Raw genomic sequence first — 22,479 nt, 5'->3', positions numbered from 1 at the left:
ATTTTTTTTCTCCTTCTCGTTTTTTTTCAATTGATGCTTTTCAAAATGCACCAAAAAATAAATTCTTTCTGGTGGAGGATGCTACTTAATTTCTATTCTTAATACAGCTTTACAAGTAGCTACAGAGAAAGAGGTTTCCTTTTCCAGGTTAGGCTTTCTCTGCTTTGCAGGAGAATGGTATTTCGTGAGAAGATTATAATTTATGTGCAACAAATAGACATGAATCATTTTACACTGGAGATGAAAGAACTGTGGTTTGTAAATTACATTTGCAGAAAGCTTGATTCACTGAAGCACTGGGAAGGCTTTTATTCAGTCTACAATTTAACTAGAGCACAAAGGTGAAAGTGTAGTGTAAGATGTTGGTGAGGTGGTGACTGGTAGGGAATGCTTGTTGTACCTGGGAAAAGACAACACTTCTGTTGTCTGCTTTTTTACTGTTCTGACAGAGCAATGCCACTGGTAGTAGCAGGCACTTTTTTTCATTGTCACGTCCCAATATAAACAGTGGTTTAAAATTTGATACTGTTTTTTAATGTTTGCGTATAATAGTAAATTCGTATTACCATTTAACTACAATATGTTACATCCTACCCTAATTTTCTTCATTGAAACCTATTGGTGCTTCTACTTCATAACACTTTTAAGGAAACCATATTATTTGGGATAAACTACAGATACTTGATATGCATACAAACTTTTGATTTGAAATATACTAAGCAAATATTTATTTCCTCTAGATCCAGAAAAGGTGGCGAGGCTATTACGTTCGGAAATACATCCATAATTATTATGCCCTGAAGAAATACTTGCAAGCTGTTTCTGTGAATAACGCATTTGTCAGGTAAAAACAAAAGCTCCATGTGGTAAAGCATTCATTTCCTCTTCTTTTATTTGTAAAATGTTTATGGCACTAATTAAACTATTTCTTTGAGTGTAGGTTCCCCTCCATTATCAAATATATATATCTATCAGTCATCATTCTCTTTATCCTATGCCTATTCATGTTGCACCACATTCTGTTCTCATTTTCACTGTTATGAATTCAGAATAATTTCTTTGAAATAATTAGATGCACTCTGGGTTAGTACCATTTTAGTACCAAATGAATTTGGCTCTTCACCTATGCTCAGAGCTCATAGATTATTATGCCCTACATATGGTTTGTTGAACGAGATTATTTTTTCCCCACTATACACAAGCTAAACAAAAATTTCTTTTTATAATTTGTTTTGAATACTGATTATTGACAATGAATGCAAGTGCAGATTTGGATTTAAGTTATGTGTATGAGCCATACTATGAATGTTAGTCGTGGAAGATGCTGGTGTTTATATAGTGAAGGAGATTCTTTCCATAGTTGCAGAATAGAACCAGTCGCCAATCGTTAGATTTCTGGCTAGAGCTGTGGTTGCTATATGTTCTTACTCTATTTCTCCTATCCACCCATTGTTTTTCCCTGTACTTAAGTTGAAACCTCTCTAAAATAGAGGTGCTTATTTCCCTGTAGTGCATTTGATGTACTGTTACATGACCATTACTCCATATGACAGTGGAAGCAAACAGACAAAATACTGGGTGACCATGATCATTACTTTCTCATTGTAAATGAAAGCTGTTGGACAAAATCTATCCAGTGTTTGCTGCTCAGAACATGTGAGATAAATCTTTGCTTTCTGAAATATAAGGGAGTCTAGTAAACAAATATTTCTGGAAATCTTGTCTAAATCACATGGCAAAGACTTATATAAAACAGCGTATGCAAGTTATATATGAAAAAAAGAAAATTATCCAACTTCTTTGGATGCTGCTTATTAATTTATCTTATTTTTCCACAATATAGCTGATGCTACGTCCTCTTTGTCATAACATTATTATTTGTGCATTACAGTGTTACCTTTAGTGAAGCATATTGATAACCACCTATCTCTGATCTCATTATTATTCATTTAAATGTATTTTATGCATAAAGTTAGATCACAACTCAGCAAAAACAAACTTAAAAATGCTGTTATTTCTTCAACTGTACCTTCTTGATCTAAAATCCTTGAAAAAATATGTTCTTTCCTTGAAAAGTTAGAGTCCTATGACTAGACCAAATCCTGGAAAGTAGATGAAGCCATAACTTCTCTGGTTTAAAATCAATATAACCACATGAACTTCAGAGACATAACCTGCTTCTCTGTTCATAATCATTCTATCACTCTTCTCCATTCCCTGCCTAAGCCTGGAACAGGGCTTATAACTTGTTAGTTAGATTGACCTTTGGTGAGTGTGAACAAAGCAAGATAGCAAGTTCCTGCTCTGCTATGAATATGGAATGATTGGAGCTTTGTATTTTATTTCCCCACACCCACAATAGATCTCTGCTGGGTACACCTAACTTTTGAGGACTACAAATATATTTGTCTTTCAGTATTTTGACATATTGATCAAATTCCCTAATGTTTATTTCAGGTCATTAAAATCCATAAAGGTAAGCAATCCATAAAGGTATTTTAACCAAGAAATATTTCTGTGCTCTTTTTCTTTAACAGGTAAGATGAACAGTATGACTTCAGGTATATCAAAATGTGTTGAAGTTGCTCTGTGTGAGCTCTTACCTGGCAACTGATGTATTGGTATTTTGCTAATTTGAGTTCTGTCTTCCAGAGTTCACAGAAGTAGCATTTTTTTCACCCGAAAGACATCATCTTTTGGGTCAAAAAAAAGTTTAAAAATAAATTTTGAGCGAATTTGATCAAATGAATCTTACTGTTTCAGTTTTAAAAATGCATCAGCTCCCAAGTGCGATCAAGAATCACTGCAGTAATCCCTTTACTGGGGTACGTTTGAAAACTAATATGTATATCATCTTCAACATTCTTCTTATGATATCTAACAGATGTTTAGTGAAGATTAGGTGTAGGCCCTCAGCCAAGCAGATTTTTCCTGTCATTGGGCTAAGTTGCTGCCAACTACTTTGGCCCCAAGGTGCTCCACTGTGTTTCTTATGTGAAATATTGCACCAGGTGGAAGAGAGATTCTCTGCATATTTTCGTCAGCCATCACATCAGCTGTGGACAGGTATAACCTTGTTGTTTGTAAACATTTTTGCATAGAAAAATTATTGCAACCGTGCATTGCAAAAAACACAAGTAATTATCAGAAATTGAGTTTATGAAATGTGAGTTTGTGAAGGTGAGTTTATGAAATGGCTGGGTATTATTTCAACATCAGCATAGTGGAAATTTACAGAGCCACTGATATACCTGTGCACTCAGATTAGACTGCCTTTGAGTGTTTCACTTATCTACAACACCATAAAACAACACAACATGGTATACATGAAATAATGCACCTTTTCTTTTGTCTTATAGCTATATTCATCAGAATATTTGCATATGTGCAGTGTCAGCGCTAGTAAAGAAACAAGTTTTTTCATAAATAATAGTAGAGGAAAAGTAAAACTGATTTTAAGAACTCCAGAGTGGTAAAAACTTCTCCCCTCCCCCCAAAAAAAAAAAGCAAAAGATATTTATAATTTTAAAAACTTGTTTAAACTGTGTTCTTTCTAGAATTATGATGTAATTCTAAACTGAACTACATTGTAGGGTTTTCTATCTTATCTCTTCAAGAATAGTACTGACAGAATTTTTAGTAGTCAACAACTTTCTAAAATCATATTGCAAGTCCTTATATCTCTTGGACTCCAGAACCAGGGTTTGTGCCTAATTTTCTCCTCTTTCACTAAGGAGGAGCCTATATCAAATTACCACTCACTCGTTTCTAAGAGAAGCTCCAGAGGAAGTTACCATGAAACTTTGGACATTCTGTTAAGTTTCTTAAAGAGTATCTTACAAGAGTTATTGACCAAAGTTTGTTTCCTTCTCTGTCCTCCACCCTGTTTTGTTTTTTGTTAAATACAAGATACTTGCCTTACTAAGGGGTTTTCTCAACCTGTGGCCACATCTTTACCATCCAGCTTTAATACAAGCCGTCCTTATTTAATAGCTGCCCTCATTTAGTAGCCAGACCTTTATCATTTGTCTTTACTGTGAAAATCCCAGGAGAAAGTAAACTTAATAGAAGCTGCCCCAGTTTAAAGCCATAGAGGGATATAATTGAGTTTAACAGAAATTGATTTAACAGAAATTGACCTAAAATACAATTAAATAATAATAGTCATATTATGTGTGAGTTTCTACTCACTTAACAGACTGCTTATGGCACTGTTGGACTTAACAGACTTAGGGCACTGTTTCTGTACAAACTGAAGGTAACTGTTGGCTTCAGCTCCCTCACTGGCTGAAGAGTGCGTGCGTTTTCCTCCAGCATTCCTATTACTTCCCACTGCTATAGAACCAATAGGTCTGATGGCTCCTGGTGTCCCCAGCAGAGTCCCTAGTAGTTAGGTTGAGAAGGGATTCAAAGAATCCCTTGACAGATGCAAAAAGAGCAAACTTGAACCTAAACTCAGTCTACATAAGGACATACTCAGATTTTTCTTAACATTTGTACAGCCTCAGTATAGTGATGAAATGGGTTAATTAGTTAATCAGTTAATTAGTCATGAATTCTCTTTTTCATACAAGATTTAGGGAATTCTTAATCAATGTAGTAGGAAACTTGTTCTTAAATATTTATTTTACTAAATTTTATTATTTAGATTTTAGTAATAAGTCTTCATTGATAGCATCCATTTGTATTTAAATAAGCACCAACACATACTTTATTCTATCTGAATATGGATTAGTTGTGTGGTTACATTAAAATAAATTTCATTACTTCTCAGTGCAGCTAGTGTATTTAATTTTAAGGAAAATACCTTGTTTTGAAACATTCCTAAAGAGAAATTTACTATCTCCAAGAGCTGGGTAAATGGTTACAAGGGGAAATATGCCAAAAGCAATTAGCATAGGCTATAACTCCATATGATGCATTAGAATTTTGTTTTATGTGAAACAGTTTCCAATCCATGATAAGCAAATGGACATCACTTCACATAAATTAGCATGCTGGTGCCATTATATCAGAACAATTTATGGATGATGTCAGTTGTCCAACTGTGTGATTAACTTGCAGTTCTTTGCCTAAGGTTATCTACACACTGGCCTTTAAACTACAGTAAAGCAACTTTGCTACATGTCAGGTGTGCAAGTAGAGATAAGATTTTGGGATGTAGTGCTACATTTACTGATGAATGGTACCATTTAAATTTTTCCCTAGGCACAGAACTCAGTAAAGATAGCAGTATCAGAAAACTACCAGAGCAGTGGCCAAGTACTGGCATTGGAGGTCTTGTGTAATCAAGGCAGGTAGTTTAGCTTTCTTGCTGCTGAATAAACACTGACCTAAATGTAGCAAACTAAGACATGAGTTTAGCTTCAGTAAGCATCATAGTGTAAGTAAACACAGTTAAAGTCATAAACTGTGAATTTCACACACTTAGAGGATCAACACAAAATTCTTTCTGTTGTTGGCTTTAGTAGTGATGAAGTCTTGAGTGGCCCTCGAGAATGTGACTTTCATCCAAGTTTGACTAGCTATTTTATCAGCAGATTTGGTTTCACAGTCATCATTAAAACTTCTAAGTCTTCAAGAAGTGTCAGGGAAATAGATAATACAAAGTGATAAAAATCACTTCCTTGGGCAATATGTATATTCGCAAATTCTTTGTGCAGTTTGATTTTTTATAGTGTTAGTGAAAAGTGAAATAAATTACTGTTACATGTTGTTGGCGATCTAATCCAATGTTTATCTATTCTGTAAATATACCTGAGCATGCAGTACCAAAAAACATAAGGATATCTATCTTACTCTTGATTACTTGGGCTTGATTACTGAAGTCTATTTACTTTTAACATGGTAAGTACTTTCCTTCTTAAAACTTCTGAGGTATCACTATTTTCCATGAAGCAGGCTTGAAAAAAATCATCTGTTGTCATAGTAATATGAGGAGAACTTACTCAGCCTCCACCTGTCTGTTCCTTTCTGATAAAGATAAGTCCAGTGTCTCAAGTGTCAAAGTGTTTTGAAGAATGTATATATTGTCTTATAATTCAATTAAAATGTTCCTCATCATTGACTGCAGAAGCAATTGATTCTGTAGTCTATTTTCAATTAGTGCCAGAGCCTTTCAGGCAGCTCCTTGGAATTCTTGCAACAATAAAACCCTCATTTTTGTAATTTTATCTTTCACTTGATGTTTAATTAACTACTTTATCATCAACCCATCTTTTTTTACTTGTCTTCAAGGGTATGTAGAGGAAATACATTATGCTTTTTAACTTACTTACCTGTAATTTGAATTTTCTGGTTGTAAACTTATCCTGTCAACTTTCTTTGGGAGCCATAGAAATAGAGACAAGTGCCAAGTATGCTTTCTTTTATTTAAATATTAATTTTGAGTGGTAGGGCATGTAATTTGAGAGATCTATGCCTTTTCCAGAGGATTTTAGGCATAACTGCTAAGTCCTGTAGGAATCTTAGAACTGTAATATACTGAGGATCTCACAGTACTTCCATAGCTACAAACCTGATGCTGTTAGGATAGGTAAGATATAAAAAAATGAGCTTTTTAGGTTGATCATGAAATTGAAATGAACTGTGTAAAGCTACAGAGCAGGCAATGTAATGCCTGTTTTAACTCCATAGGAAGACACTTTCTGAATGCAGTGAGATTAAGGTAGGAACCATTATGTTTACACAGTAAGCTGAATTTCCGATGCAGATTGAGCTACACACCCCTCGTGAGTCTTATTCTGTTCATGTCTCTCTTGAGCAAGTGGTGAAAGCAGTCTTACCATGTTTTTAGCTAGTTCTGTGTAAATGGTTCAAGTTTTGCACATAAACGTGAATAACACAAGTAACATAAGTCACTGGTTAGACTGTAGTCTTTAAAAACTTGAAGACAATATTTTCTCCTGTATTTAGGAGTAACAAATTGAACATTGTATCCAAAGGAAAATTTTTTATCTGAATGTGTAGAAAAGATTTGAGATCCTTGTATACTCTCATTGGATCAAATAGTCTGGGGTGTAGATTATTAGTTTTGATGAAGGTAGTATAAAACACGTGTGACAACATACTATTGTAGAATAACAATAGTTCTATACCTGTGAGCTTTGAAGGCACTGTAGTGTCTGGATAGAAATAGGTCTGTTAGAATTACTGACAGCCCATAAAACATTTTCTGTGGACAAAGACTGATTAATCTTAGCATTTTAAACTGTCTTATATAGGCAGACTTCACAGTCTTCTATTTTGTCTGAAGTAGGATCTTCACTGTAAAATAAGTGGAAAAGGGGAAGAGGTACAGTTTCATTAAGCTCTAACATATCATTGACTGTCAGGTAGGTCTTGTTATGCTGTCCATCCTCATTTAACTATCCCACAAGATCTCTTAATGAAGTTAAGCCCCAAGTTCACTCCAGTAATTCTGTGGCAAGAGTTTGTGCTATGTAACAATTCATCACTTGTCAGGAAGGCACTTTTAGTTTATACATTTAATAAGGGCATCCTCTAGCTTGGTTAATTAGAAGTGAACAGTTTGCATATTTACTAAATGCGGAGTGTCATTGCCACCACGGCCTATTGCCTACATGAATTATTTCTCTATCTGCAATAAACAGCTGGGTAATTATTACTGCCATAATCAGATAAATTCCCTCTGTAAGGCTTTTCTTACATGGCAATTCTTTGAACTCATCCAAAGCTGAACAAAATTTATGAACTCCAGCAGCTAGACCACTTTTTCATAGTGTAGTGTCCCTGTTCCCTATTTCAAGGACACGTAGAGTATCATAAATATTGTGTAAATTAGGAGGATAAATATGATTACCTAAAGATTACATATTAATAAACTTGATTTTCAAAATATAATTTTCAGGTTGTAACTGATTACATTATAGCAGTTCTGGTTTATCTAATTGTAGAGACATGACAGGCCATCCATATACAGGCTGAACTAGGTTATCAGGAAGGGCTCTACCACTTGAAGACTACAGACTCGTGAAAAAGTGTATAAATATTTTTCATGTGCCATAGTCATTTCAGCTGTTCAAGTCATTAGAAGTATGGCAAATTTTATGTGCCATTTACTGAGCTCACTTAAAGCAGTTCTTTTGTCATTAAAACAAGGTTATGGTTCTTTTTGTTGTGCAACTTTCAGCTTAATAACGTAGCATAAAATTTAGATGCATTCATTTATATGTTACATTAGAAAATTAGATATTTCTTTTATTTGTAGAAGCAGTTTGTATACAATTATGTAACTAAGTTTCCTCCATGCTATCGAAGTATTCCAGCTTATATGTGAGTGTATCTGCAGATACATCAGTGAGTACTTAATTTACACATACGTCTGTTCCAGAATGTGCTAACGTAAATAATTTTTGAGAACTCCAAAGAAACAAAAGAAAATCAAAAGACATAAATGTTATTTTTTAATCGGCATACAATAGTCTAACACCACAAGTTTCTTTTCAGAATGTGGGATACTGTGTGAGAGTGCAGCAAAAAGGTTGCCATTAACTACTCCCATACTTCCTAACTCCTTATTAAATAAGTAGCATTCCTCACAATTTAGCAAAATGCACAGAGCTAGTAGATGAAGGAAGACCAAACTAAATAAGATGTTCTTTGGCATTGCCTTACCCAATGAAAGGTTTTTGACACTAGACTCCTTTTATCATTTCCCATTTATGGCAGAGAAATAGAGACTACAGTGGTGAAGACCTTTAAAATGAGCCACATCATAGTCATTTCTGTTATTAGAAATGTGGTGTCTACAGATTGCATTTTTGCAAGTTTGTGATTTGATTTTTGTGAAGGCTTAATGGTCATTTGCTTTATACTGGTATATCCTGTTATATCATAGAATTGCATGACATGCAAAACAGTATACAGTGTCTCATGAGCAATTTTTTGTTGTTGTTGTTTTAAGATAAAAATGTCCAAAATTAAAAAAAATTTAAAAAAAAAATTAAAAAAAAAGAATTAATTGTCTTGGTAATTGGTTTTTGATTTTCTAGATCATTATAAATACACCCTTCAGTTATCTAAGGCAAGTTAAGCCTCTAAAGTGCTCACTCAGAGAAGAAAACAGAAAAACTTAATTGTATTCTATTTTTACAGTCTAGAACAGTAATGAGAAATAACAAAAAAAGTGTGGGGGTTTTTATTGTTCTAGTAATACTATAAAATAATGTTATTCGGAATCAGATGGTCTAGTCTGACTTCAGATCTATCACCAATGTGATGTCTATCAATAACAAATTTATAATAATATCTATTAAAAGGTCATTAAGCTTTGACTGAACAATCTAATCTTGATTTAATAACATCAAAAGATAGAAAATACCCTTTTTATTCTAATCTAGGAGTAAATTAGCTTTGATGTTCAAAGTATGTCCCATATTTCCCCACTGAAATAGTTTCATTTTATCTTTGAACCATTGTTTCTTGTTATAATCTGTTCTACTAGACTGAAAACTCTGTGCTAAACATAAACAGTGTAGATCATTGAAAGATGTTATCTCTGATTAAAATAAGTTTTGTGACCATCAAACATCATTTAAAATACTATCAAAATTAGAACTCAACACATTATTATGCCTAGGAAATTAAAAAAAAAAAATATTCCTTCTGTTGTATTGTCAGCTTATGCATTCATTTGTATACCTCTTAATCACAGTATCATAAATTCACATTCTCCATCTCTGTGAATCCTACTTGTAATACCACCTTTAAAACCATAGTTCTTCATACTGTGACCACAACTTTTTTTAAGCTGTGAGAAACTTTTACTTATTATTATACTCCTCTCAAATTCTTCAGACTCTTCACTTTATAAGGATAATTACAGGAATCCATTAAATGGTTTATCCTTGACAGTGAACCTCAATCCTAGTGTTTTACCTTGAACTTCACAGTTTCTGCTGCCTTCAAACCAAATCAACACGACATAGTATTTCAAGAAAACAACATTTTTCACCTCTTCTCAGCAAGGAGGTTATTCTTTTCTTGTCCAATTACCCACGTGATTGCTAAATGTTTACAGCCTCATCTAAAAAAATAAATAAATTTGATCTTTCAGCTTACATGTCACCCAAAATGACGCAGCACTCATTTGCCTACTTGTACTTGGCAGTGAGAGGCCTCATCACCATCTGGCATTGTACTTGGCTAGTCAAGAAAGAACCTAGTACTCTGACCAGAAGATTATGTGCTTAGGTATAGACAATAGAATATATTTGTTGGATGAACTCTTTAGGCATGAATAATTGGATGTCTAAATCTATAATTAAATGTAGTCTGTCTTATATCGTAGAACCAAAATTTTGGAGAAGAAACTATAATTCTGAATGTTATTTCTTGCATGGCATAATAAAAATGCCTGATTTTTTTGGTGTTGATTACTCCAAAGTTTTCAAGACAGTAAGAGAGAAGATTTCCTAGCACTTTTGAAAAGTGGGATCTAGTTGATATTTTTAGTTTGACAATGAGCCACTGCTGTGAAATCACATACTTACAAGTAGCACTGCAGTATTAAAAAAGTGTCAGATCTCTCCCAAAATAATTGCATTTGCTTTATATATTAAAAAAAATTATTCATTTGCTATATCTCTCATAGTACTTTATGTTTCATTAAAAATGACATCATAGATGCTCAAGTGGTAACACCGTTCCATGAATATGAAATTTGAGAAAACCACCAGGTACCGTGAAAATCAATATAAAGTTGTGATATTTGCCATTGCTGCTCTGCTATACAAAATGGGTCATTACATAAAAGCTCTCACTGCCTTGCTGTTGTAAAACCTGTTTAAAGTGGACAAAGTGTACCATTTTACTTTCAATCATATGCAGAATTTTATGACAAAGTAAGTGAAAGATGTGAGTTAGGGAGTAGACCTCAGTTGAATTGTTTCATAATACCCTGAGAGGGAAAATCAACTTAGCTGATGACCTTTAGAAGCTATAACGTCATGTTTCCTTTCTAAATCACATAATGTTGAATATTGTAAATGTTGCCAAGTACCATATATTAAAGTAAAAGAAATACAGATATGTCTACATTGTACTGCACTGCAGCAGAGAGATAACAGCTTAAATGAGTTCATTCTAGTACTGGGAACAGCTTAACTGTAGCAAAACATAGCAGTGTGCTTTCCTCTAGTTATTACTGTGCAGATGGTAGCATACACAGTCTTCTGGGAATTGTGGGGCCAGAAGATAACAGATACTTTCACATGACATTCACTAGAAAACTTTCAGTGGTATTTGGCTGTGGTTAGACATCCTCTTTCATATGTTGCAGGAAAAATTAAGAACGTGACTGGTCTCTTCGCAGCTTAGCACTGACACTGTGCTAAAAATGACCACTGCTGCTAAACTGCTGTCAGAATAAATTGTGTTGGGACTTTGTTATCTGTTCTGGGCCAGGTCAGCTTTGTTACCCCCAAATACTAATTTCACTGTTTAAGCTAATTGGTCAGGCTGATTTTTTCGTGAAGGGGTCAATAGACATAGAGTAAAAACATTTTTCCTGTTGTGGTTAGCTTTTTTAGTATAGACCAGAGTATAAATAAAGTTGAACCATACTTGGATTTGGTTCCTCTGCCAACAGAGGCTTTGGTGTTGCAGTTATTCTTATGCCACATCCATGATGGATGGGTTTTACAGGTTAATTAAACCAAAATAATTAAGCTAAAAAATCATTGTTTAGATTGGACATTTACAAAAATTATTTTTAACTTCACAGCATTTTTTGCTGCCAATGAGGATGAATTTAAATTCACCTTAAGGATATATGCAAACAAGAGAAAAACATTTGGACCAATAAATTCGCACATTTCAAGAAAATTGAATAATTCTAAAAGATTATATATGACTAAAATTAGGTTTTTAATAGATGTGAGTAAAAAAAATCTGTATGAGTTTTTCTTGAGGCCTTAATTAGAAGATTCTGTATAATGGATTAGGAAAGTACTCTGGTTTTAGTTGTAAGCTGCCTCTGCAATCAGTGGTTTGAAAAGCTGTTGCACTCTCTTGAGTAACTGTGCAGCAGTGGAAATTGGAAGGATAAGAAGGATACATCAGTCTGTTCTTCCCTATCGTCTGGTACATGCTGTGTCCTGATCTCCTGATCTGCACAAGGTATTCATTCACTGTGTGCCCTTCACCACTATGTTCATCACATTTCCTACGTAGTATATTGATCACATTGTGGACCTTGACAATTGAACTGGTATGTCACTTAATTCCATTGGCAGGGTACACTGTGTGATTAAGGAAAGATGGACAGAGTATGTTCTACTATGCACAAATTGTAATGGGATTCTAATGTGGTATGAATTTCTTTCTATAAAATTAATGACAGTAGAAGCTACAGGGTGCTTTTGCTTGCCTACACATTGGCTTTATTTATTTTTTTTCATCCTAAGGAGTCATGTTTCCTGTTCACTGCACTGCAATGACAGAGCAATAACATTGCTCCAGATTTTGAAGAGATTGTCATGATTAATTTTTCAAATGGATTGATGTAAACATTCACATTTAAAATTAGTGAGAATTTTGGACATCTAATTGTGGTAGGTCTCCTAGGCAGTTAGGATACCTTGTACCACTAATAATGACTGCCTCTTTGAGCATCTGTTTCACTGCAACTTGAGATCAAATATTTTGGTCAAGGAATTCTGTCAGGATACACACAGGACTATACATCATGGTAGAGAGCTGACCTATTTTGCTTAACAAATCTGAACAGGTTCATTAAAAAAATCAGAAAAAGTTTGAGGGTAATAAACCTGTTATGCATAGCTATGGTGCATAGCTAACATAAGTATATAGTATGTGTGTTCTGTTAAAACTTTGCCTTTAAAGTACAGAGATCTCTAAACTATTTTTACATCCTAGGCTAGTCTATACATATATTTCATTTTTTCCGCAAATTTAATAGATTGAGTCAAATGATGTTATCATGGCAGGTCATATGCTATCCTCACCCACACCAATATGATGTGAAATCAAGTGGCATGCAGTGGTGTACCAAAATTATTGTCTCACTAATTTTATTTTGACTTCCATATTCTGTATTTGAGCAGGGAGAATGATATATAGTCAGGAAGATAAAATCAATTTAGATTATCTCCTCTTAGGCTGAGGTTGCCTACTACCTCAATTGCTGGCATTTTATGATTTGTGGTCTGAACTGTTTAAAATCACAATAACTTAATACTTCTTCTGGGTACTCTAGGCAACTATACTAATTATTGATTTTTATCAAATGCCCTTTAGTTAATACTATAATTTTTAAAATATTGTTTGGCCAAAGGACCACAGACTCTCAGTGAAAATGTGAGCAGAATGCAATAGTTTGATAAACTTCAAAAAATGTAGGTCAGTGTGAATTTGTAAAATGGTGCAGTTCTATGCAGAATTACTAAAATTTGTATATTACTGAAATCATCACTCAAAGACCTTTTTAAAAGTGCCAGAAACAATATTATATGTGTATTTTTAACCTTTATCCAAACAGCAGGAGCACTGTCAACCGAATTTGCATCTCATAGCAGGAACCAACACCACTGCCTACTGCATAATGAAGTATCAGAATAACAATAAGTTACCTTGTCAGATTAAATTTTTTAATTTTTGAACTACATAAAGCAAATAATTTTATTATTAATAATTCAGCTGCTACTTCACAGATTTGTTACAGAAGATCATTTTTAATTGTGTGTTTTGAGCACATATGTTGGTAATCTTACGCCTATTTTCAATTACACAAAATATTCCCTATGACAAGGAACACACACTTTGTGTTAGCCAGTAGATTCATGTTTTTAATAAAAGAATGCATCCTAAACTTGCACTAATAAACATTGATATTTTTCTGATCTGTTTAATAATTTTCAGATCATGATAAGACACTACATTTGTTAAAACATCCACATATTTCCTCTACAAAGGTATTCCATAAAAACCTGTGTGGGTAGAAAGTCTGATAGGACTAAGCTTACATGGGAAGCCAGGTTTGTAGGAAGATGCAGTAGATGCTGTTAATATACTGAGATAAACTTTAAGATAATGAAAAGCTTAGGTGCTAAAATAATTACCTGCTTTTTCAGTTATAACAGTTTAATGAGCAGTACTATTCCAGCTATGAGCCATGTAACAGACAGATCATTTATAAAAATAGAACAAGATTATTAATTAACCTAAAACATGTTTTGCATTTATAGAACTCTTTTTCTCCCCCAGAAATTGTTTTGAGCTTTAAAAACACAGGTCAAACAATTTGCCTGTATTCAACTATCCCACTTCACAGTGAGCTGGGAAAAGTTTATCCTGAAGCAAATTGATCCAGAATCCACCAAGTATCATGCATCATAGCTAATATTCATGATGTCATATAGATGATACCCATATATCCCAAGAAAAATTACTCAATGAACCCACAATACCTATGAACAAAGAGAAGGCTGTCAGCAAGTGTACAAATTTAATCCACAAATCATTTAATTTCAACCAAGTTTCAATTTACTTTAATGGAATTTGGATTTATTTTCTCTGGGAAGGCATACATGTAGCAGGTCACAAGCATGAAACTTCTCAATGAACACATTTCCTTGTAAGCTATCTGGAACTCTGACTCCATTTGGAAGATTAAGTTTATGTCTTTAGCACCACTTACGCTTATACACATCATTCTGTATGGGAACAGTGAAACCCCTGCATAACATGTGTGCATAACATGTTAGAATTAATCTGCTAATGTGAAATAGTATATTCATATCCAACTGCTTTTAGATTCTTTTGTTGCTCCCTTTCAAATTCTTGAAAGTATGGTAAAAGAGATGAAAGCTCCAGGTTCAAATAGCTTTAAAAAAATCTATATTTATGCTAAAACATCAGTGCTTTGCCCAAGCAATGTTTGGACTGCTACATACCCCTAATTTTGTACTGTGTCTCAGGATAGAATCATCTTGGGACCTATTATCCCTGAGACAGAATTGTCTGCATGTTTGGTACAAATGTACAGGGCAGTATAATGCCTGATAGAGATATTTTAGCACAACTGACAAAATGTGTAGGCTGCAAAAGTATGTTGAAAATTATTTGTAAATGCTTAAAAAAACCCCAAACTTTACATGGATTATGGTATAAATATTAGTGAGGATGTGTGATAATCAGGAATGATCATGATGATTTGGATGATAGCACTTTCTAAAGAGATCATGAATTACACTGAACTTCTACAAGTATTTTAGACTTCATCTAATTTCATCAAGTAAAGATTATTAATCATTCAAAGCAATCTGGTAAATTCAGATTGATGACAATGGGAAACATTTTGAATCCCATTATCATTATTTCTGTAATACAAAACTATATTTTTGACATTATTTGTGGGTTTTTATTACCAGTTCTGTTCTAAATAAAAGCTCTTCCATATACACTGTTTGGAAGAAGTACCTGAGTATATAGGAACATGAATAGACTGTAGTGATATGTTGATAGTCATTTCATCCATTATAGATAGATGTAGTAAAGCTGAATAGAGGGCTCTGTAATCAAGAAGAAATAGTATTAAATACATAAACCATGGATCATACATTCTGATATTGAAGGTAAAGTGGCATAAAATAAAAGAACAAAGTTGATACTATATGCATTGTCGATTTATTCATTTGTTTATGATTGATGGATATAGAACAAAGAGTTTCCAAGTAAAAATGCTTATGTACCTACATGCAGTGACTCTGAAATCTGTACCTTAAGGACAAAGAAAGGTCGCCAATCTCTCCAACTCCTAGTTCTTTGTCAAAAATGGACACAGTTAATGAGGTTTGTTTGGTACAGCACAAATTCTCAGACACAGATAGAGATCCTTTCAATGGAAACAAATTTGTTTGGCTTTACCAGGTTACTTAGCGATTAATAATAGCCTTGAGATGCAGGTCAGAAAGGTCATCGTCCCTGCTTGCCAACACAATCTAAAATGTGCAGCTAGTCCAGCTCTGCAGGCTTTGAGGCCCCGGAATGCTATGCATAAAGTAAAACAGGCTATTTTCCAACTTCTTTTTTCATATTAATAAGCAATTTTCAAGAGAAGGGTGGCAAAATGGGGGCCATGCCACTCTAAGTAATTCATTTATTTTGCAATTTAATCTTATGTTGGAAAAAAATTACACTGCTGCAAAAGCATAGCATGGTGATTTTTAAACGTCAGTGTGCTTCATAAGTAACCTTGTATGAAATATTGTATTAGCAGCCTTTAACAGTAAACTGCAACAAAAAATATTTTCAGAGATTGAAACATACCTGTACATTTTTTCCAATCTTTATTTCCTTCTCATTCTATTTTTCTTTTACAGTGGAAATAAAACGTGTTTAATTACTTAATATTTTAGTTGTTTTAATTGATAAAAACTACAAAGATAGCATGAAACAAATAAAAATTCTACGCTGCAACTTGTACTTAAGAATGTGAATTCTTAGTTTTCATATTTATAAAGCAATTATTATTCTTTCATATATTTTGATGAACTAATTTAATGATAACTAAAATATCAAGAGTAGGTCGGAGCCACAATCTTAAAAACACTTTCACGAGCAGTATGGCTTTCCCATGGGATTATTCATATCAGCAAACTTATCCATGTGCATATTTTGACATGATTTGACCCATGTCCTCACAGTGTCTTATTTGGTACTCATTGAAACAACTGAGACTATAAATGTGGACCTCTCTAAACGATCTGTTTTGCAGGAATATTTGAATTATCTAGCTATGTGAATAATATTTTTTCTTTTTATTTTATCATAAACACACATGCTTAAAAAAATAAAGACTAGAATTTACTCACTTAATTAACATTTAAGCAATCTAAATGCTTGACTGAATATGCTTGGTGTCTTTGGCACACAGGTTAATTTGAACTAGCCATTTTGTAATAACAAAAATAACAAATGTTAATCAAACTAACCTTTTTTAACTGGGTCAAAAAAATTCCATAAACGTGCACTGTGCACAATATCATGGAATTTCATTCCTTATAGAACATTAATTCACTCTACTGTTTGCATAATTTATGGCAAGCCTGGCTCTATAAAAAAAAAAGCCTTGGAGGAGGAAAACTCTGCCCATTTTCTGTTAAAGTTTTACTCTAAATATTCACTTAAAATCATGAGTTTTCTCCATTCTTTGAAACCTGGTATTAGGTATAGTTCCTTATTTCTTGTATGATGAAAGAATTTTCTACACAGGCAGTGGTTCATGAGGCAGTTACATTCCTGTTTCTTGTGGTGGCCTGTATGATTCCTATCAAACCAGAGCAGGAATGACCTATGCAAGAAGTCTAATGCCATGGAAACTCCTCTTAAGGACAATGTATGCATAAAAGGTTTACATCCAGTTTTTCTCTATGCCTACATTCTCAACCTTACAAAAGGCTCAAGGATCTAGGAGTGAATGTGATCTTTCATCCCATGTCTACTGTCCTCTCCCATTCCAAAAGATCTCCCCTTTCTGCAGATCAGGAGGGGCTGCAAGGCACCAGCTGAGACATAAGTGAACAGCTTTTATTTTAAAACCATTTTCAGGAAAATCACTACATTATAATATCTCCTGCTTAGAGATAATAAAACTAAAATGACACTCAAAGACAAATAAAAGGACATATATGAATAGTATTTTATCAGGCTGTAAAAATACATAGGTTGACATATGCTTCAAAAGAATAAGCAATATGAACACATATTCTGTTCATACTTTTGATCACTTTAATCCTATTTCTTCATGGTTATATTTGTATAGATCCTACTGCTGTGGAATTGAATGAACTGTAAGTTTGCATTTCAGTGGTGTCAGTATACTGCTAATACATAATAGCTGTTTAGCTATGAAAGGGTTAAAGTAAAATAGAACATTAGCACATCTTTTATTGTTGTAATATAATAGCAGACTTATTTTATTACAGGAGTGAACTTCAAGAGTACGTAGAAATGAAGGAAAATGAAGAGAAAATGAAAGACCTAGAAAAGAAAGAAAAGGAAAAGAAATACCAAGCCCGAAAGATGCATTACCTCCTTAGCACTGAGCAGGTTGGTATACCTGTCCCTGACAGCTCATGCAAACCACTTGGGCCCCCAGCCTGACAGAGATAAACTAGCAGGCTGAATGGGACATGACTTGTTGAAAAGATATCACAAAGACACTACTTCGAGTTCAATTTAGTGCCTTTCTATAGGCAAGAGCAGGTACCATGACTATTCCGTGACAGTAGCCTCATAGAGGCAGCATCAGCACTGCTGGCAGAAAGAGTCCAAGTCAGCAGTTTGATCTGCCACTGTGATAACACAACATGAAGGGCATAACCTCGCTTTAAAAACTCATTTTGACTGGCTTATTGTTGTGTTGTTGCACTTGTCAAGAACTAACAAGTTATTAAGCTGAGAAGGGATTTCATTTTTTTCCCCTTTTTTAATTGACTTAATGCTTGGGTTGGTGCTGTGTTCTTCTTGTTTTTAGGATGGATTGTAAATGCAGGTTTTCAGCTAAAGCTTTTCCTAGAACTGCCTGAAACAGCTTATTTAGCATGATTGTTTTCATTGAGAAATGTCTCATAAATTTTAAATATTTGCTGATTAATTCATTTTGTATTGATAAAACTGGTATGTTTTTCTAAGCTTTTTTATGTAAGCTGCTTTACAGACAGGTGAATATGGCAGTAGATATATCATATGCAAAACTGATGTGATTGGTAAAGCTTGTGGGTCTGCCTTTTTTTTTTAGTCACTTTTTGTGAACTTTAAAAAAAACCAAACCCAAAAGATTTTGTCTCCATAAATGTTTGGTGACTTGTTGTTCTTCATATGAATATGGAATTAAAGTGAAGTGTTAGTATGAACTAAATGCTTGCTTTTCATGGGTTGGTAATTATAATCTGTGTCTAAGAACTTTTAATCCTAAAAAATGCAGAAAAATGCCATAACAGCTAGTGACAAGATATTTAATCTTCCCCTCTGTTTGGGATATTTGTAATTTTATTTTGGAAAAAAAAAAACCATAGTATAGTATTAGTAAAAAATAGCATAAAATGTTTTCTGAGTGCCTTTTAGACAGAGGAGCTAGTTAATAACTGAAATTAGATCACTATAATTGATTTTTCCAGGTGTAGATCTAGGATATTAAGAATAATCTGCACAGTACTTTTATATTGGTTTAAACTGTAGAAAATCAGGACTTTTTGTTTTGAACAGAACAATTAATGTAAATAAATGCATAAACATTACTATGCTTACCTGGAGCACAAAAACAAAAGGTTAGAGACATTGAGTGACCTGTGGTCCAAGATCTTATTAAACTTAGTTTACCTAATATCTGATTATACTGGTTTAGCAATCTGTAACATATTTTTAAGGAAAGGCAAGTAGTGCCTTATTTCAGCCATCCACCGGAAGACTGCTGGTAGAGGGCAGCAGTAACTATTATGTTCTGATGAATTTAGATTTCTAATTTTATAGAATTATAATTTAGTTAACAGTGTCTTGCAGAACAAAAATATGCTTGGTTTTGCTTGCTGAGATGGTTTGTTAATACTGGGACAGCCTACAGGATTTTTTCTTTATGATGGAACTGTGGTCCGAGAACCATCTTCTTTTGCAGGGAAATACTTCAAAACATAAATGAGTGTAAATCTATGCAAAACTTACAGACAACCTGAACAACAGCAAAGATATATTTGAAGTTAACTACTTACTGCAATCAAATCTATATTCCACACTTGCACGCAGTTGTAGAATTTAATATCTTGCAAAGATACAGGACAAATTATTTCAGTGCAGAATTTACTGGTTTGATTCTCTGTTTGACATTTTACTCTCTATATGCCTGGTCTTCTGATCTGACTACAACTGTGTCTTGTGGTCTTCAAAGGATAGTTAATTGGATTAGGACCAATTCATGTCTCAGTAGAAACAGGCAGCAAAAGTTAACACTTTTGAGTGATTAAAGTAAGTTGATAAGCTGGACGAGTTATGTATCAACTAAAGCCCAGTTAAGTTACAGAGACCTGCTAGAGTTTGCTTCTCCTCCCCTTCCTGCCATACAATGATGGAGCTGAGCTGCCTTGTGCATCAAGGCTACAGATGTTCAGGCAGGTTATAGGGACAACATTGCAAAATCTGTATTTGCAATAATTGTTTCAAATATATTCTGTAGTTTGGAATCTTTTTAGTTTAGTACAGGCAAAAAGGGAGAACAGGGTGTTTACGTACTGAAAGAAAATATTTAAGGAGTTGCTGCTCCTCAATTTTTGTAAAGAAAGGCATGTCAAATTTCATTCTCCACTCCCTACAAGCTGAAGCCCTCAAACCCATCTCAGAAATGTTTATATATAATATATATATAATTATATACCTACATATATAGGTAGCTACATATATGTAGCACACTACAAGGTGTGCTCATTCCTAATTACTAACACTGTTTTACACTTCAAAGAGTAAAACTGAAGAATGCAGTATCATGAACGTACAGGGATGTCTACTATGTACATAATAGCATGGGCTAGGACAAAGTCAACATTTTGTCTTTTTCATGAATGAACTTACTATTAAAGGATTTATTTCTTTCATAAACTGTTACCTCTCTAAAGAAAAGCAGAGATGAAGAAATGGTTATCAAACTCTGAATTAGAATGCATTATTTGTCGTTACTGGTACCAGGTATATATACATAGTCTTATATAGACAGCTTGCTTTGATTCCTTTCCAAGCCAATCTGGAGCTATAACATGGGGCTGAACCCAAACTAATTAGCCCTGTTGAGAGCCACAGTATATTAGCTCAAGAATTAATGCAGTTACACAGCTCCTGGTCAGCTAAAAATATGAGAAGAATAAATGTGTGCATGCTTTAAACTCAGGAACAAAGAGTTTAATCTGCATACAAAATATTATATAGACATACATACAATTAAATTGTTTTGTCTGCAGTTACACACCTTTCTGGGGGGAAGTTGTGTGTCTTGAGTACCACTGCTAGGGAACTGACATTCGAGGAAATCACTGGATGATTAAAAATATGTGCTATTATACCATACTCTACAGCTTTCCTATATATTTTGGAAACAGTTGATTGAGTGTATTTTGCCATGTAAACTTACACAAATATGACTATTTCCTATTGCTGCTTGTAGAAATACATTGCATTTACACAAATATTACAGTCCACTGAAGAACTAAGCAGTTATTTAGTACCTTAGAAGTTTAAATTCATATTAAATAATGTAATTATTGACTGTCTTTCTCTGAAAGTACAATATTATGTATCCCACCAATGCCAACCAAATAATGTCTGGAGAAATAGAGCATGAGCTTTAGAATTTCAGGGTTATTAAATATTAAGCTTTTAATCAACATGCTATATGCCAGTAGTATCAATAACTAGTCAAATAACATGAGTTTCTTGTGTTTAAAGGAAGCTTTTCCTGCATGATTCCTTTAATTTTAAAAACAAACAAACAAAAAACCTTCTTACCACATGATAAGTTATGTTCTCTGCTCCACTTTATGTTTGCTTATTACAAGAGATTCCAGTGTAAAACACAGCAAGAAATAAATCTGTTGGACTTCCAAACTAAATTCCATTTTGAAATAAGATCTCTATATTTCAGATTTTAAAATTGTTATATAATGCAATTTTTTCCTTATCTGCTTTTTACCCTAGCAGTCTGATAAATTTTGACATCATGATGAACATGATAAAAATTACAGTACATATTTAACAATTCTTTGCCTTTGTTAAGAATATTTCTTATAATTTCTTATTGATAATGCTATTTTAAGTTGTTTTTATCTGTTTTATCATGAACTGCATTGTGATTTCTTATTGAGACATGAAATTTATAATAATTAAGTTTTTCTTATTAGTCCAGAATTACAGTATGCTATTTCCACTCAGTAGTAACAATCCTTTTTTTTTCAAGAGGTCATTAGTAGGTGAACTACTTATTAAATGTGGTTTTCATTATAAACATGTTTACCTATGCAGATTATCCTTCTATGTCCCTGTAGTTCCCCTTTCTGTATGAACAACATTCACTATAATTGAATAGTTTCTTACTTCTACTCTTTGTCATATTTTCCAAGCTGGCATTTTTAGTAAGGACCATCTCTGCAAAGTGCTGACAAATGACCTTTGAAGTCAACGACAGGCAGAGGCTCTGAACACATTGGTGGCACTTTGTAGAAATGGGTACGAAGAGCCCATTTTGTTGAAATATGTGGTTGCATGATTCCTGAGGTCATTGGTATTTCCAGCTTTTCAAGAACTTTTACAGTTGGTCTTTGTCTAACAATAATGATTAGAATTAGGCATATAACAACCTAAATCCAAAGATCCAGTATCGAGCAAGAATGCAGACCTTTATTGTTTTAAGTATGTGCTGACAGAGCAAGCAGCAATGCTGAGGTGATTCTGTGAGTG

The 22,479-nt window shown here is 33.8% G+C and overlaps 1 protein-coding gene across 2 annotated transcripts in view; it reads left to right on the top strand.

The window, feature by feature from the left end:
• SPATA17 (spermatogenesis associated 17) overlaps window positions 1-22,479 on the top strand; it is an 88,820-nt gene that overhangs the window by 18,606 nt on the left and 47,735 nt on the right. For both annotated transcript variants that reach the window (XM_029965132.1, XM_029965131.1), the window contains 2 exons: window positions 741-844; window positions 17,970-18,093. In XM_029965132.1, the coding sequence (XP_029820992.1) occupies window positions 741-844; window positions 17,970-18,093 (228 nt within the window). The remainder of the gene's footprint in view (window positions 1-740; window positions 845-17,969; window positions 18,094-22,479) is intronic.

This window comes from Manacus vitellinus, unplaced genomic scaffold (genome assembly GCF_001715985.3).
Source record: "Manacus vitellinus isolate BGI_N305 unplaced genomic scaffold, ASM171598v3 scaffold_8_pilon, whole genome shotgun sequence".
Lineage (NCBI taxonomy): Eukaryota > Metazoa > Chordata > Aves > Passeriformes > Pipridae > Manacus > Manacus vitellinus.
The sequence above is the reverse complement of the archived record's forward strand: the minus strand, read 5'-3'. Positions and strand labels throughout refer to the sequence as shown.